The 13,964-nt window shown below is 43.6% G+C and overlaps 1 protein-coding gene across 9 annotated transcripts in view; it reads right to left on the minus strand.

Moving 5' to 3' along the window:
- Nucleotides 1-13,964, minus strand: part of EPHA5 (EPH receptor A5) — a 193,214-nt gene that overhangs the window by 10,345 nt on the left and 168,905 nt on the right. For 8 of the 9 annotated variants that reach the window (XM_036382384.2, XM_036382382.2, XM_036382380.2 and 5 more), the window contains 5 exons: nt 11,504-11,565; nt 10,497-10,706; nt 8,542-8,691; nt 3,844-4,037; nt 732-887 (listed from right to left, as the gene is read on the minus strand). In XM_036382384.2, the coding sequence (XP_036238277.1) occupies nt 732-887; nt 3,844-4,037; nt 8,542-8,691; nt 10,497-10,706; nt 11,504-11,565 (772 nt within the window). Of the gene's footprint in view, nt 1-727; nt 888-3,843; nt 4,038-8,541; nt 8,692-10,496; nt 10,707-11,503; nt 11,566-13,964 lie in introns of those variants that run through there. The other variant, XM_036382383.1, reaches the window with a different exon arrangement.

A 13,964-nucleotide genomic window follows, 5' to 3' on the forward strand; every position in this document is an offset into this window, starting at 1 on the left:
GAGGGGAGTTTGAGACAGCACAGGCAGCAGCAGGAAAGTGCTGACACAACTTCATAAGCAAGGCAGGCAATTAAAGGTGCAGTGTAGCAAATTAGCAGCCCTGAGGCATTTACCAAGTAATTTGAAGGCTGTTGCCTCAGCTGCAGTCACACTCACGTGCAAAAGCCACGGGCACATTCAGAAGAAAGGGTCTCGTTCAGGAAGCCTGTCCTCTAGAGCTGTGGGTTCCTGATGCTCTTGCACTGGCATCAGCTCTTACCTATTTCTGGTTATGCTGAGTACCATTTCCACACCTTACTGAGCTTCACTGTTCCCTTGCTTATATCCAGATCAGCCATGAATCCAGCTCATCTGCTGTGAAGCCAGGCTGTCTCAGCTGGGACCTATGCATTTACTGGTAGGGTAGAGGGTTTATTTTGTTGGTAATCCCAAATAATCAACTGCTAGTGTGTCAAGAGGATGGCCTGGCAATTACAGAAACTCATGCATTAATTTCTGTGAGTAAAGGAGACAAAATACTGGCCGCCAATGTAGTAATTGTAAATTTTAGTCTTGCCTGCACTTGTTATCAATAGAGATGCTGTAAGGGAAACTGCTTACTGCAAATGCAGGATAACGTTTTCCCTTTCCGCAGCCTCTTCCTTACATATTCTTGAATAATTTGTCTTTCTCCTCCCTCCTCCTGTTGCAATTCCAAGAAATGAGGTGAAAATGATCTGGACACTACTCACTCTAGGGTCACCTGAGCCACTGCATCCATTGAACTGTATCCATTCTCCATGAAGATCTCTGTGTATCGGCCCATTTTGATGGCTTCCAGCCACTCACCCACGGACCTGTAGGCACCACTCCCAACTGGACTGTGCTCCACCAACAGGTTTGACACTCTGAAGTTAAGCAAAAACAAAGAAGCAAACAAAATCAGTATTGAGAGATACACAACATGACTCAACTTGCTTGCATTTTTTTATGGTAAAGATGATTCTTTTGCTCTGTTTTCAGTGATTGCTGCAGCCTAAATCCTCCTAGCTGGCTTGATATGCAATGTATCAAACACAGCACTTCACCTGCAACCTCACCTATTCTTGAGTTGGCTCTTGCCATTTCCAATTCTCACCACAAGCAGAAAGAGGAGGAGAGGAGTGGCATCCACCCCAGTTACCTCCTGGCCACAAGTAGGCTCCCCCAGTCACTCCTAATTCAAAGTCTTTGCTTTGATGACTCCTGCTTTGCTCTCTTCCTCCACCTTTACAGCTCATAATTAACTTAAGCCAGCACAGAGCCTGGAAACTGAAACCCAAATTACATTTCCCAGCAGCGGCCATCAATGGCAGGCAGCTGTTCCCAGTCGAGGGAGCATTAAACAGTCCAGGGGCTGCTCCTGCAGAGTCACTGGGAGGGGGGTTTGGATGCAGACAGCATCCAACGAGCCTGCAGAGAGCAGCAATGCTCCAGCCACGCTCCAGGCCTGCAAACAAGGTGCACTCCTGCTCCCACACCCTCCCTCAGAGCCTGCCAGGCAACTGCTCCCTGCTCAGCTATGCCACGCACGGAAGAAGCAATTCAGGCAAATAATAACCCTTCACCACAGCTGGAGCACTGACACAGTACCTGGCACAAGCAGGGTCCACCACCCCACTAATGATGTGCAGAGAGCACAGAGGCCTTGTCTAAGGTCAGCCAGGAAAGAAACCAGATCTGTTCCCTGCTTTGTAAAATGGGACACACAGCTAACACAAGCCCTGAGCAAAGATTTTTACCCACAGGTAAAAAAAAAAAACATTTTCCAGGTCAGCCTCTGACGGTGGCTATTACACTTAAAAGACTTTCAACTGGAAGGAGAGCTGGCATATTATATTATCATAGCACTTCAGGAATCTTCATATATTTTATGAGCACATTAGTATTATTTGTTTATTTAATAGCAATGCTGAAGGGTCTAATAAAATGTGAATACTTGCAGTACCAAGAACATAATGGCTTCCCATAACATTTTATACACATGAGAAATTCAAAACTCCTAAGTAATCATAATGAGAAGTGGATTTTCATCACTAATGTCAGGAGGTACCTAGTGATATCATAGCACAAGCTGTAATGTAGAGAGTGACTTCCTCCCTTATTTGCATTAATGAGAATTTCCATAAAGAACACATTACATATATAAAAAAAATCCTTTACAGCTGCTCTATATTGAAATTATGATTCATTTGGAATTACTATGGTCTGGGAACAGCAATCTATGAGAATAGAAGCACAGCCCCAAAGCCTGACGGTTCAGGTGCTTCATCCATATCAAAAATATCCACAGCAGCTCTGAAAAGGAGAGGTTTGGAATTGCATGGACCCATTCATGGAATAAAACATCAGCAAAGTGCTTAGCAGCTCAAGGAAATGGTTTCTGCCTATTTTCCTCATCTGGCATAACAGTTTGGTATAAAAGAGTGCAGGAAACACCATATAACAGGCCTGGAAAATAACTGTTCTGAGTTGAAAAAAGAGAAACCTCACATATTTTATGCTGTCATAAACCTTTTCCTGCAGGTTTGCTGGCACTGATGTTACGTCTAATTGCTAATAAAAATAATTTCTTCTTCAGATGGTAAATGGTACATGTAAAATAGCCCGAGGAACCAGATCTAGCTTGTATTCAAAAATTAACAGAAATGTCAGGTTCTCTTTCAGTGCACGAAATGCCATGCACAGGGACATGCCACCAGAGCTGCAGCAGGGGAGATATGCCACATGCAGCTGTGCAAGGATCACTTGGAAGATGTGGGGACAAATGACTACAAGCTCACAGCAGTATATCTCTTTTGGCCCGTCCCACCAGTCTAACCTAATCTTATCTCCCTCATTCCTGTTTAAAGAAAACAACATATCTTTTTTTGTCCCTCCCCCAAGGATAAACTTTTCTGCAGGGCCTTTTCCATGGTTAATCTGGGGAACTCCACTGCCATCCGTGAAACAGCAATAATATACATATATACATACATATGTATATGTATATATATATATATATCTATATATATATATATATATATATCTATCTATCTATCTATCTCTTTATGACCTTGCAGGGATTGCGTGATTAGCAACAGTGATGGCTCAGAAGTTAATGTGTGCTTACAGTGAAAATAGAAAAAGCCTCTCCAAGACTATTTAGCTCTTTCTCCCCAAGTGCAGCTTTATTTCTTGATTGTGTTTACCTTACTTGTAGCTGTGTAGCTATTCAGATTCATGTTTAAATACAAACTGGCTGTTCTATTCACTTCATGTGGTTTTAGCAAAGGGTTTGTGTACAGTATTTTGGTAACCAGAGACCTCCTCTTCCAATTACCACGACTCTCACGACTTGTACTGGTGGCTAGCATGCCTGGGAATAGTTGTGGAAGGATGTACCTGGACATCCATAAGCTTTGCACATCCTAAGAGTTTCCCCAAGAGGCACTTTTCATTTGTATTACCAAGATAAAGTCAACAGGCAGATAATTGGAGCAGTATTTACTATCTAGCTCATGCACTCAAGCCTTGCCTTCTCTAACCTTGCAGTAGAGCACAGATAGTTTTGCACGGACAAAGTACTGCTGAAACTCCTGTTTCTGAAAGACAGACTACTGTAATTTTCTTTGTGGTAGCAGCACTGCATTTGGAGTGAGTGAATTGCTCACTTAGCTGCAACAGAAAAATTTGATATGAGTCAACTCCCCTGGACATAACAAAGCTGAAGGATTCCCCCAAGAACACACACTCAGGCTAAATAATCAGAGGGAATCCAGCCCTAGGGGTGGGTGTTCAGACAAGGAGCTTGCTCTGAGAAATGGTTCTGGGCTGAGTCTGTACCTGCTTGATGCATTAACCAATGTCTTCAGGCTGCTGGGGTTCCGGATGAGCTTGTCCAACATGCTGACAATTTCGTCAAACTTGGGCCGGCTGTTGCGGTCCTTCTGCCAGCAGTCGAGCATTAGCTGGTAGAGAGCAGCAGGGCAGTCCATGGGACTTGGCAGGCGATAGCCTTCCTCCACGGCCTTAATCACCTGCAGGACACAAAACACAAGGCTTTTCTTCCCCTCATCTTTTGCCCAAATGCAAGCTGACTTTAACATAGAACTTTGGGATCAACAATACGCTCACAAAAAAATCCAGCCACCGCCCAGCTCTGCACACTCAGTAAGCAAACTCAGTAAGCCCCTCTATCTTTCATATTTTCCATGGGATGTGTTGAATAACTTTATTTTTAGTCATTGCAAAATGAATCTAGATAGCCAAGGCACTGCTGCAACTGGGGGGCAGATTGCCTGGTTGCACTTGTTCAAAGCTCAGTTGTGGTCTCTATGTTATATACCAGGAAACTCCTGGAGCCTATACTAAATCCATGAAAAAGAGACTACAGGGCTTTCTGGCATCTTCTTGGAGTGCAGTGATTTTGTTTATTCAGATGTTGGCTTCTTTTTAAATGAAAAGGCATGTGCTAGACCACAAATTTGTATTACAGTAATAAAAGTCTGACTGTATTTCAAAAGAGACTTTGAATGCTAATTGATGGATGGATTCAAGGCAGAGGCAGAACAACCATCTCATATATCATTCAATACTGTCTGGGTCTAGTAGTTTCTTAGTGTGGCCACACTTCTGCCAGGAATTTAAAATGTCAGCCCAAGAGTATGTAAATTAAAACCAGGGGAGTTGTTGCACTGATTTCAAATACAAATCATCTATGGTTTTATATCTAAAACAAGTGATATGCATGTGTGTTGCCTGCCCTCTTGAAAGGCAGAAATTAATAAATGAGGGCAGAATTGAGGAAGGCAACTTGTTTTCCCCAGTTTGGGGCAGATCTGTGGCAGGGCTTTAAGCCCAGCAGCTCCCATTTTGAACCATTACAATTTTCACGAGAATGCAGCTCAAGTTTCAAGCCACAAGGTTCTGTGTCTGTGCCAAGGGAGTCACGGCAGCCCATCTTCACACCCTCCACTCCCAAGATTCCTTGATGAAAAGGAGATGGAAGCAGGTATTTGCTACGACCACATGAAAACCACATGTGCTTCACTGTTCACTCCAAAGGCTACCTTAAATGCTATTCACTCATTTCACAATTTGAAAACATTCTGTGTTGAAAAAGAAGGCTTTGTGATTAGCATGGAAGCTGTTGTCTTGGTCTTTAGTGGCTAGATGAGTAGTACAGGATGAGCTGTGTCAGGCTAGCACTGCACTTCAGAAGGCTTCAAAATTCACAATGGACTCGTTTTAAATTGTCCTCCACCACAGAGCTTTTTGCTAAATGTAAGAGCTGCAGGAATGAGCCAGGCTGACTGAGCAGCAGTAGTGGGAACCTCAAGCTCTCTGAGGATGTACATGGCAGAGAAGCACTTAGGTGAGGCTTCACCATCTCCTCCAAGGGTAAAAAGCACAGCAGAAGATCTGGGCCACAGTATGTGCAGTCCTTTTGTGCCCATCTGAGATTTCATCTTTCAGTGGAGCACTCTCCATCCAACCTACACTTGCAAGGAGATCTCTTTTATGGCCTGGCTGCTGCTCCCAGCTCCATCACATTGTGCTATTTATACTCTCTGGTCTTCATACCATGCTTTTCAGCTGGTCCCTGATTCCAAATTTGCAACTGCCCTATAAAGAAAAAGCTTCAGTGTGGCACAGCCATGAGAATGCTATTTGCTGTGTCCACGTCTGTATTTATAACAATAATGGGTCATCCTCCAACTGGAGCAGAAAGAAAATAGCAGCAAGACAAGGAGCAGACCATCTGGCACCAGATCAGAATATCTGAACTATATCTGCAGTGGGGTTATGCGTGCTGGATATTCCTGGCAGTAACATCACAATCAATAGCGTTAACTCAATTTACAGGATGTCATCCGTCCTGGTGATACAATGTAAATGGTATCAAAATGCTGCAAGAAGCTAGGATGCTGAAATAGACTCTTGCATCTGAAGGTGCCTTCAGGCCTCTAGCAGTAAGGGTAGCAAAAAAACCGAAACAAGAAAGACTGAGTCACTTGCAGCCACCACAGTGATTAGAAAATAAGAAAACGGGACATTTGCTGCTCCATTCATTGGCATGCTTACTGATTTGTAAGACTTGAAGGTTTAGAATTTGCACCTAAGGAGGCACTTTTGTCTCTCTTCCTCTTCTGGACGAGCACTATTCAGACTGGGGTGACTGAACTGGATGTTTAGGAGAGGACAATTTGGGATAGTCTATTCCAGTAAAGCAAAGCAACACTCAGTGGTGTTTTCACAGATTCACCAGTCTGAACAATAAAAATCAACCACTGTGATTATTTAGCTTATCAACCTGTGCAACACAGGCCACAATATTCCTCTGCATAATTTCTGCAGCAAAGCCTTATCTTGTGGTCAAGCCAAAGCATATTTTAGAGGGCCATCCAGAAACCAGCATGACATTAAAATGTGATTTGTAGCCTTAAAACATTTTCTGCCCTTTTGCACTTCACCTCCTTTAAAGCAAGCCATCTGTAACAGGGTGAGAATAATTTTGCTCATCATCAGTTGTGCTTGAAAATGATGTGCTTTAATTACAAGTCATACAACAAGAAACTCTTGTGCAACTCTTCTGCAAGAGTCCAGAATTTATGTGACCCCTTTTTTCTCAGCAGAAAAGCCAGTGCTGTATCTAACACCACTGACTCTTCTGTCAACACAAGCAGAGGAGGAAAGAAAAGGAGGCCTTCAGGAGCTGAAGGAGGAAGAATTGCACGAGAAATATGCCACAGCACTGAATTAAGTTCCTATGCCACAACCATCCAGGCACTTACCATCTGCACAAAGGGCAGAGGCAAGTAACAGAGAGGTTACACAAGCAAAGCCTAAGCAGGAACTGATGCTCATAAATATCTGAGTAGTCCTTTGTTTTCTGCTTTCACTCCAGGCAAGTCTGTGCCCCACAGAACGTGGAGGCATTTGGGCTTTTTGGAACAGTTCTGTAAAGTGTGGACGCTCACAGGGCTATGATTCAGACAAGTGACTCCCCTGGCCACAGACCATTACCTCCCTGGCACCAGCCTCAATCTTAGCCTGGCATTTACTGAACAACATCTGTGCTGTGCCAGTACATCAGCATTAAAGATAGTTACAGTGCTCAGTGTGAACAGAAAAGCTTGGCTCTCAACTCCTGCATTCTCTGCACAGACTATGGAAGCAAGTCCCTGTATTTGATTAAGATAAATCCCTGTGTAGGTACATGCTGCTTTACTGAACTTCCTGCAAATGTGACAGGCTCAGCAATGCAGGAGCAGTGGGGCATTCAAGCCAAACAGTGTATTCAGGCCCCTGGCAAGGAGGATGGTGTGACCATCTCAAAGGTACCACTTGTTTCCACACCTGAACTCAAAGTGAGATGAGACAGCAGCTCAGTGTGACAGGTAGTAACATCCACTGATGGCAAAGGCTTGCTAACAAAACCCAGGGAGAGCAGAATGCTCAGCCAGAGCTCTTGCTGCCAGTGAAACAGAAGAAAATTGCTGGAATAGGAACACTGCTCAAAAAAAGTAGAAAGGATGAAACACCAAGTGTTGTGCCCAGAGGAAACCCATCCAGCAGCAGGATCTCCACAGGTAGCAGGGCTGCCCCACATGCCCTGTTGGTGAATCTGACCTCATGACTAGCTGGCATTCTCAGAGACCTTTGTAAATCATAGTTCTCAGAGATGTGAAGAGGAAGGAGGGACCTAGAAAATCTGGCTACCCCAGGCTTAAATTTTTTTTAGCCTGAGACAAAGGCAGATGTTGATGGTGAGCTCAGGGCAGAATGCAGCCCTGCAGTAGGATCAAAAGATCCTTACCAAGGCTGGGATTGGAGCTGCAGTCAGGTGGGAGAGAGTATTCCCAGGCATCTCACTATTTGGAGGTGCTTCAGAGGGTGGCCTCGAGGTCAGAGACTCAAGGGAGCACTGGAACCCAGGAGCAAGGGGACACAACTCGAAGGGTACTGTACAAATGCATGAGAGCTGTGCAAGCACAGACTTACAAGATGTTCACAACTGGAGCAAAACTATTCTCTTGAGATCAGCAATGCAAGAATGACCAAGACTCTTGGAACTCTGTGGACTGCTGTCACTAGATCAAATCACCCAGCTTTTCTGCTGGGAAACAAAGCCCTCACCACAACTCTCGTGAGTTTCTGCCTTATGTGGCTGCAGGGGTTTGAACACACAACTGAAATGCTGCCAGTTTATCAGCATCTATCCCCTGGCAGGCCTTTGTCATTAAGCAGAGGAGGGACAGGCTCCAGCTCTAACAGCATTAGTGAAGCTCCAGCGGGCTGCCGGGGGAAGCAGGCTTGCCTCCGTGCAGACACATTTCCCTCTGCACACAGCCTGTTCTGGGCTGCTGCAAAAAAAAAACAGCATCAAAGGGGAGGGAGGATCATTTCTGTCTGCCATGGGGCAGCAAAGCCATTCTTACAGCAGCTGTCCTCCTCCAGTCCCCATTCTGCCTCTCTGACAGCAGAACGAGTGCTGAGCCCTCAAAGTCCCGTCACACAGCAGATCTGGCATGTGCTTACATCTTGGTTTGTCATCTCCCAGTAAGGCCTCTCGCCGTAGGACATCACCTCCCACATCACGATGCCGTAGCTCCAGACGTCGCTGGCAGATGTGAATTTGCGGAAGGCGATCGCTTCAGGTGCTGTCCATCGAATGGGGATCTTCCCTCCCTAAATGGAAAAGAAATGGAGAAAACCCCCAAAAAAATAGATTGCAGAGGAGGGCAGAGAACACGCGAAAAAAGTCGAAACAGCTCTTCTCAGAGCACCAAGGGATGTTATTTTCTCTCTGGAAAGAGACATCGAATTTTAAAGTAAATCTGTTTGACAGCATGGGGCCCCTTTCCACATTATCTCAGCCCATAAGCATTTGTAGGCTGCCTACTAATTGGCTGTCCTGAAGGTTTGTTGTTTGAATGTTGTTTGAATGCTGGGACATGTATAGGATCAACATCTCAATTATGTTGCACGGGTTGGTAAGGGAATACAGTTCCTCCATTTCTGAGAGCGAGCGGGGGAGGAACAGACAGTTCTGAGGCTGAGGAAGACTTTGATCTAATGAGGGCTTCATGCAAATTGCTGCGGAAGTAATTCCCTTTTTTTCTTTTTTCTTTTTTTTAATGCAGTTCTGGTCCTGCAGAGAGATCTGTGTAGCAGGCACAGAAATCTGTGTGCGCAAAGACCAGCCGGCTTAGCCTCTGCTGTGGGACTCAAAATGATGCCACAGCTGTCAAATGTGCTTTGCTGTTTCCTTTTCTCCTTTCTATCATTTTAGAAATCAAACTTCAGATCAGCTCTGAGAAGGGAAAGGGGAGGGAAAGGAGAGTCTGGATTAAGGAATACTTTTCTCATTGGGTTTAAAGAGCTGTCTCTCTTGATTTATATAAAAAAATATTTTGCTGTGAAGTCCCTTCCTCTACGTGTTGAGCTAAATATTGGAAGGTCTCCCTGAATGCCCCCTAACAGTGTTTGTTATTGGAAAAAGACAGGATTTGGAACACATTTTCAAAGCAACTTTTTAAAAGTCTCTTCTTCCCATAATTACTTATTCACAAGCTCAGCAGCGCATGCCTTAAGTGAAGGGCCAGATTCTCAGCAGTGCCAATTAGCACATGGCAGCACATGGGAGCCACAGCAGGGCTGGCCAAGAGCCCTTCAGCCTGCAGGGATGTGCCAGTCCAGCTGTGCACTGAGTCCCATCATGGGGCCATGACTGACAAAAGCTGGAAGGCCTTTCCAAGATGTCCACAGGAACAGGGAACATGACTCAAGACAGCTCCCACCACCCTCAAAACAATACCCTGGGAAAAACACAGTAGTAAGATGTGTCCAAGGAGTGCCAATCACTGCCATTAATATTGGAGGCTCTCTCCAAGTCTGTGCTGTTGAAGGTGGGTCCTGCCCACCCCCTCTCTCCCGTGCCAGTGCCATGTGGACAGAGCAGGGGCAGAGCACTGAGGTTGGAAAAGCTCTTTCTTGGTTTGGGAGAAATTACTCTCAACTGGATAATGCTGAGGGCAGTGTGCATTATTTACAATGGGCATTCATTACACAATAATGTTTTAAAAAGGTGAAATTGTTTAGAAGACCATGGCTTACAGCACAGGATGGGTGCCTGAGCAAAGCAATTGCTCTTTCTTCCCTTTGCTATTCACCAAAGAGGACAGAATAGAGCTTGGAAGCATGGCAACTTTGCAAAGTTTGCTACTTGACTCGTGTACCCTACTTAAACTTCAGAGTTATTAGTTAAACTCTGTGTTATTTAAACTCTGTGTTATATAAACCCCCACTATAAATTAAAGGCATTTGCAAAATTAATCTGGTGACAATTAACTGTTATCACCTGATCTAACCCTCTTGCACAGTTTAGAGGCTCTGGATTTGTAGAAACTCTTTGCTAGAGAGCCTGAACAGCAAAACGTGGCAAGAAATAAGTTTCTCTTGAGCTCCATCAGCTTGGTACCCCCATAACTGACCCTGGTTGTGTATGCTGCTTCAGGGTCATCCTCTAGGACTCTGGAGAGGCCGAAGTCTGACACCTTGCAGACCAAGTTGCTGTTGATCAGGATGTTCCTGGCAGCCAGATCTCTGTGCACATAACCCATGTCAGACAGGTACTTCATTCCAGAGGCGATGCCTCGCAGCATCCCGACCAGCTGGATGACGGTGAACTGCCCATCATTCTTCTGCAAAAGGAAGGAGACTTTTGATGAGCTGAGAGCCTCTGCACCCTCAGCATTGTGTGTGAAGGAATAAAAATGCAAAGGCAAGTCCCCAAGGAAGGAAACCAGGAAAATTAATAATTCATTACTCTCATGCTCTGTCCATGAAGCTTTTCTAAGTTTCACTGTTTAGATTAAGATCTCTAGAGACAAAGATAAGGAAATGTAGTTCTTTTAACTTGAGATCAAGGAATGAGCTGCATCTACTGGTGGCTGATAGAGAGACTGTGACTGGAGCAAACACATGTGTATAAGGTGTATAAGGGCACCAGGCTGGGCTGTTTCTCAGTCAGGCAACTGAATGGCACCAAGTTGCATGGAAGTCCTACCTGTAGGGGTTCATGAACACTTGAGGGGGTAGGAGCTCTTCCCCATGTTGCCACATTGCATTTCTAACCACTTCCCTCACTCTCCCTTCTCTAGCTCTTACATTTCATGGAAAAACTCTGACAAGTCTGGGGTTTGCTATGCTGCAGTACGGGTCTGCTCCTGAACCACACCACATTTTGCAGGCTAAGTTAATACCTTCCACTACCTTCTAAAATAAATGTAATATCCTCCAATTTATTCTTACGTGTTTCTATCATTGCACGCCCCAGGTCCTTCATGATGCTGTGTAAATGCAGATCAAAGAGACAACTGAGCTACTCCTGCCCCTGGGCAGCACCAACACCCAGAAAACATTTTCATTGATATTAACCATCTACAAGGAACCCAAAACAAGTCCCCAGGTCCCCCTGGAAAAAGGATCTAAGAAATACCTTTAAAAATGTATCCAGAGAGCCATTCTCCATGTATTCAGTCACTATCATTACTGGTTTGCCTAGAATAAAAAAGTGCATGAGTTTGTTAGGAATTTATCTAAAAACCATGAGCAATAAAGAAGTCTTTTAATAGTGTCTCTGCATCTGGATATACAGCCATGCAACAGTAAATCTACACCAAGACACTGCTGTCCCAGCAGGATGACAAGAGTTGTTCCCAGAATATGTAGAGAAGTAGGGAAATTGAGGAGGAGTGGATTAAAAACTAATACCATATTACGGGTGGGGTACCAAGCCCTAGACTGTTTAGATGATGATTGAGAAGGATGTTGCAAGCTGAAGCCAGGCAGCCTTGTTCTTGTCTCCACCAACAAGCTGAAAGCTTGCAGAGGCCAAAATGCACACAGCAAAGTCTTTGGATCCTTCCCTCAAGCTTTAACACCCTGAAATAACAACAGGAGCCCAACAAGAGCAACAAGGATGATCTGAAGCTTGGGCTTGGTAGCCATCACAACTGAGACTAGGAAAGGATGGGATTTCATTCCTTGTAATTCAAGTGACTATCCTTGCAAACACATCTGGAAGTAAGAGAAGGAATATTTACACTGCAGAACAAAAGCTCATTAAGTGTGGAATGAGTGCAAGTGGAAATCAAAGTAAAAGTTCTTAACAAAAGACCTGGTGTCCTATTGTTGACAGGAATAATAATGTTTTTCCAAATCTGTTTGATTAATTTTCATGCCCGAGTCATTTTAATGGTAATTATATATAGTTTTTGCTCAGTTTTTAAATCTAATTTCTCGCTAGCTTGCCACAACAGAGTAGCAATAATTAATGTGGTGTGCTCTAGCCCTTGTAAATTCAATGAAATCTTATAAGAACATGTAAATTATTTTTTATTTAAATCAATTTCCATTAGTTAGCACAAAGCACAGACAAAAGAGAAGCTGTCAGTTATTTGTAAAGTGCATTATAAATGTCTTTTATAGAAATGATCAACAAGAGCTGCTGTGTGTCATAACATGAACATGAAGGTAAATACTAAAAATCAGTGCATGTCCTACCCTTTAGATAGATCTTAATTTTCCTATTTTTGATTTCCTTAACTATTTTGCCTAATTTACTGCTTAATTATGTACATAACAAAGGTAATTGTGAACTTGCCAATCAAAATACTCATTGCTGTGCAAACATTACCTTTGCAGCATGAAGGACCTGTGCTGCTTCAATTCTTTTACGTTTCTCTCACAACTGCTGCCCAAGCTTGAAACTCACCCAAAATATTACTTTTGATATAAGAAATGCACCTTGGGACCATGAAAAATATTGCTGAATCCCAAATGAAAGATGGGCCCCACCTTTAAGGATGACAGCTATCTGTCTACACACGGCATGGGCTGAATGTAGGAGGGAGGAGAGATCTCAGGGGCCATTGCTATTGGATGGCAAACATGTCAGTGGCTTTGCAGGGAAGAAAACTCCAGGGATATCTCAAATGTTAATGTTTTGTTTTGATTTTAAAAGCTAAACACCCAACTGTAGCATGGGGTCCTTTATCTCTGACACTTCAAGGCAGTGTTGCAGTGAGAATGGTGTCTTGTTATGCCACCACCCTGGGGGACCTCCTCCAGACTCCTGCCTTTGGATGCCATCAGAGAAAAAACCAGCAAGATTTCTGTCACTTATGTTTCATTATCTGACTGCTGCAGGTTGGCAGCAATCATGGAATAAATTAACCCCATCTCCAAGAGCATGGAAATAAGGACACAAATAGATAACTTTCAAACAAAGTAAATTAAAAGTAAACATCAGCCCTTCCAAAGTGCTGGGCTGATTCTCTGTGTCACTAGGGCTTCCTCCTGCTGGCATTACATGGTCATAAAATATATATGGATGGCACTCATGTCAGTGGTGTGCACATTGCATCGGTGCAACTAAATGGGATGCAAATGAAAACTGCCACTACCTTTGTAAAGCAGAAATAGCAAAGGGTTTGTCTACAAGAGGACAATGAGCATGATTAGTCCAAATTAACTAAGGTGTGCATTTGAACTATATCGGTTAAATACAATGATATTCTCATTAAGAATTAAAAATGGCCTAATTAAATTCAATTTAACCTAATTTACTTCCAAGGTAAATCATGATGCAGCAAAGACCCTAAAGATTTTACCCTAAAGATCTGATTCTACAAAAGGCCAATGACTGAGATACTGAAGGGTAAAAGAAGTTAAATACTTAGAGATTCATAAAAATTGCTTTGGTCCATGTAAAAGAAAAGGGAAAACCTATGAAGATGCTACAGATGTCTGCTGGAAAAAAATTTTGAGTGCAGTAAACAAATATTTACTGAGCTAATGAGAAGCTCTAGGTGCATACTGAATCCAAACTCTAGTTGCTCCAAGTCCAATTTAGAAGCAGGGCTCCCTGTGTTTCCACAGCTTTTGAAGCAGACAGC

The sequence above is a fragment of the Molothrus ater genome, chromosome 4, assembly GCF_012460135.2.
Source record: "Molothrus ater isolate BHLD 08-10-18 breed brown headed cowbird chromosome 4, BPBGC_Mater_1.1, whole genome shotgun sequence".
Taxonomy (NCBI): domain Eukaryota; kingdom Metazoa; phylum Chordata; class Aves; order Passeriformes; family Icteridae; genus Molothrus; species Molothrus ater.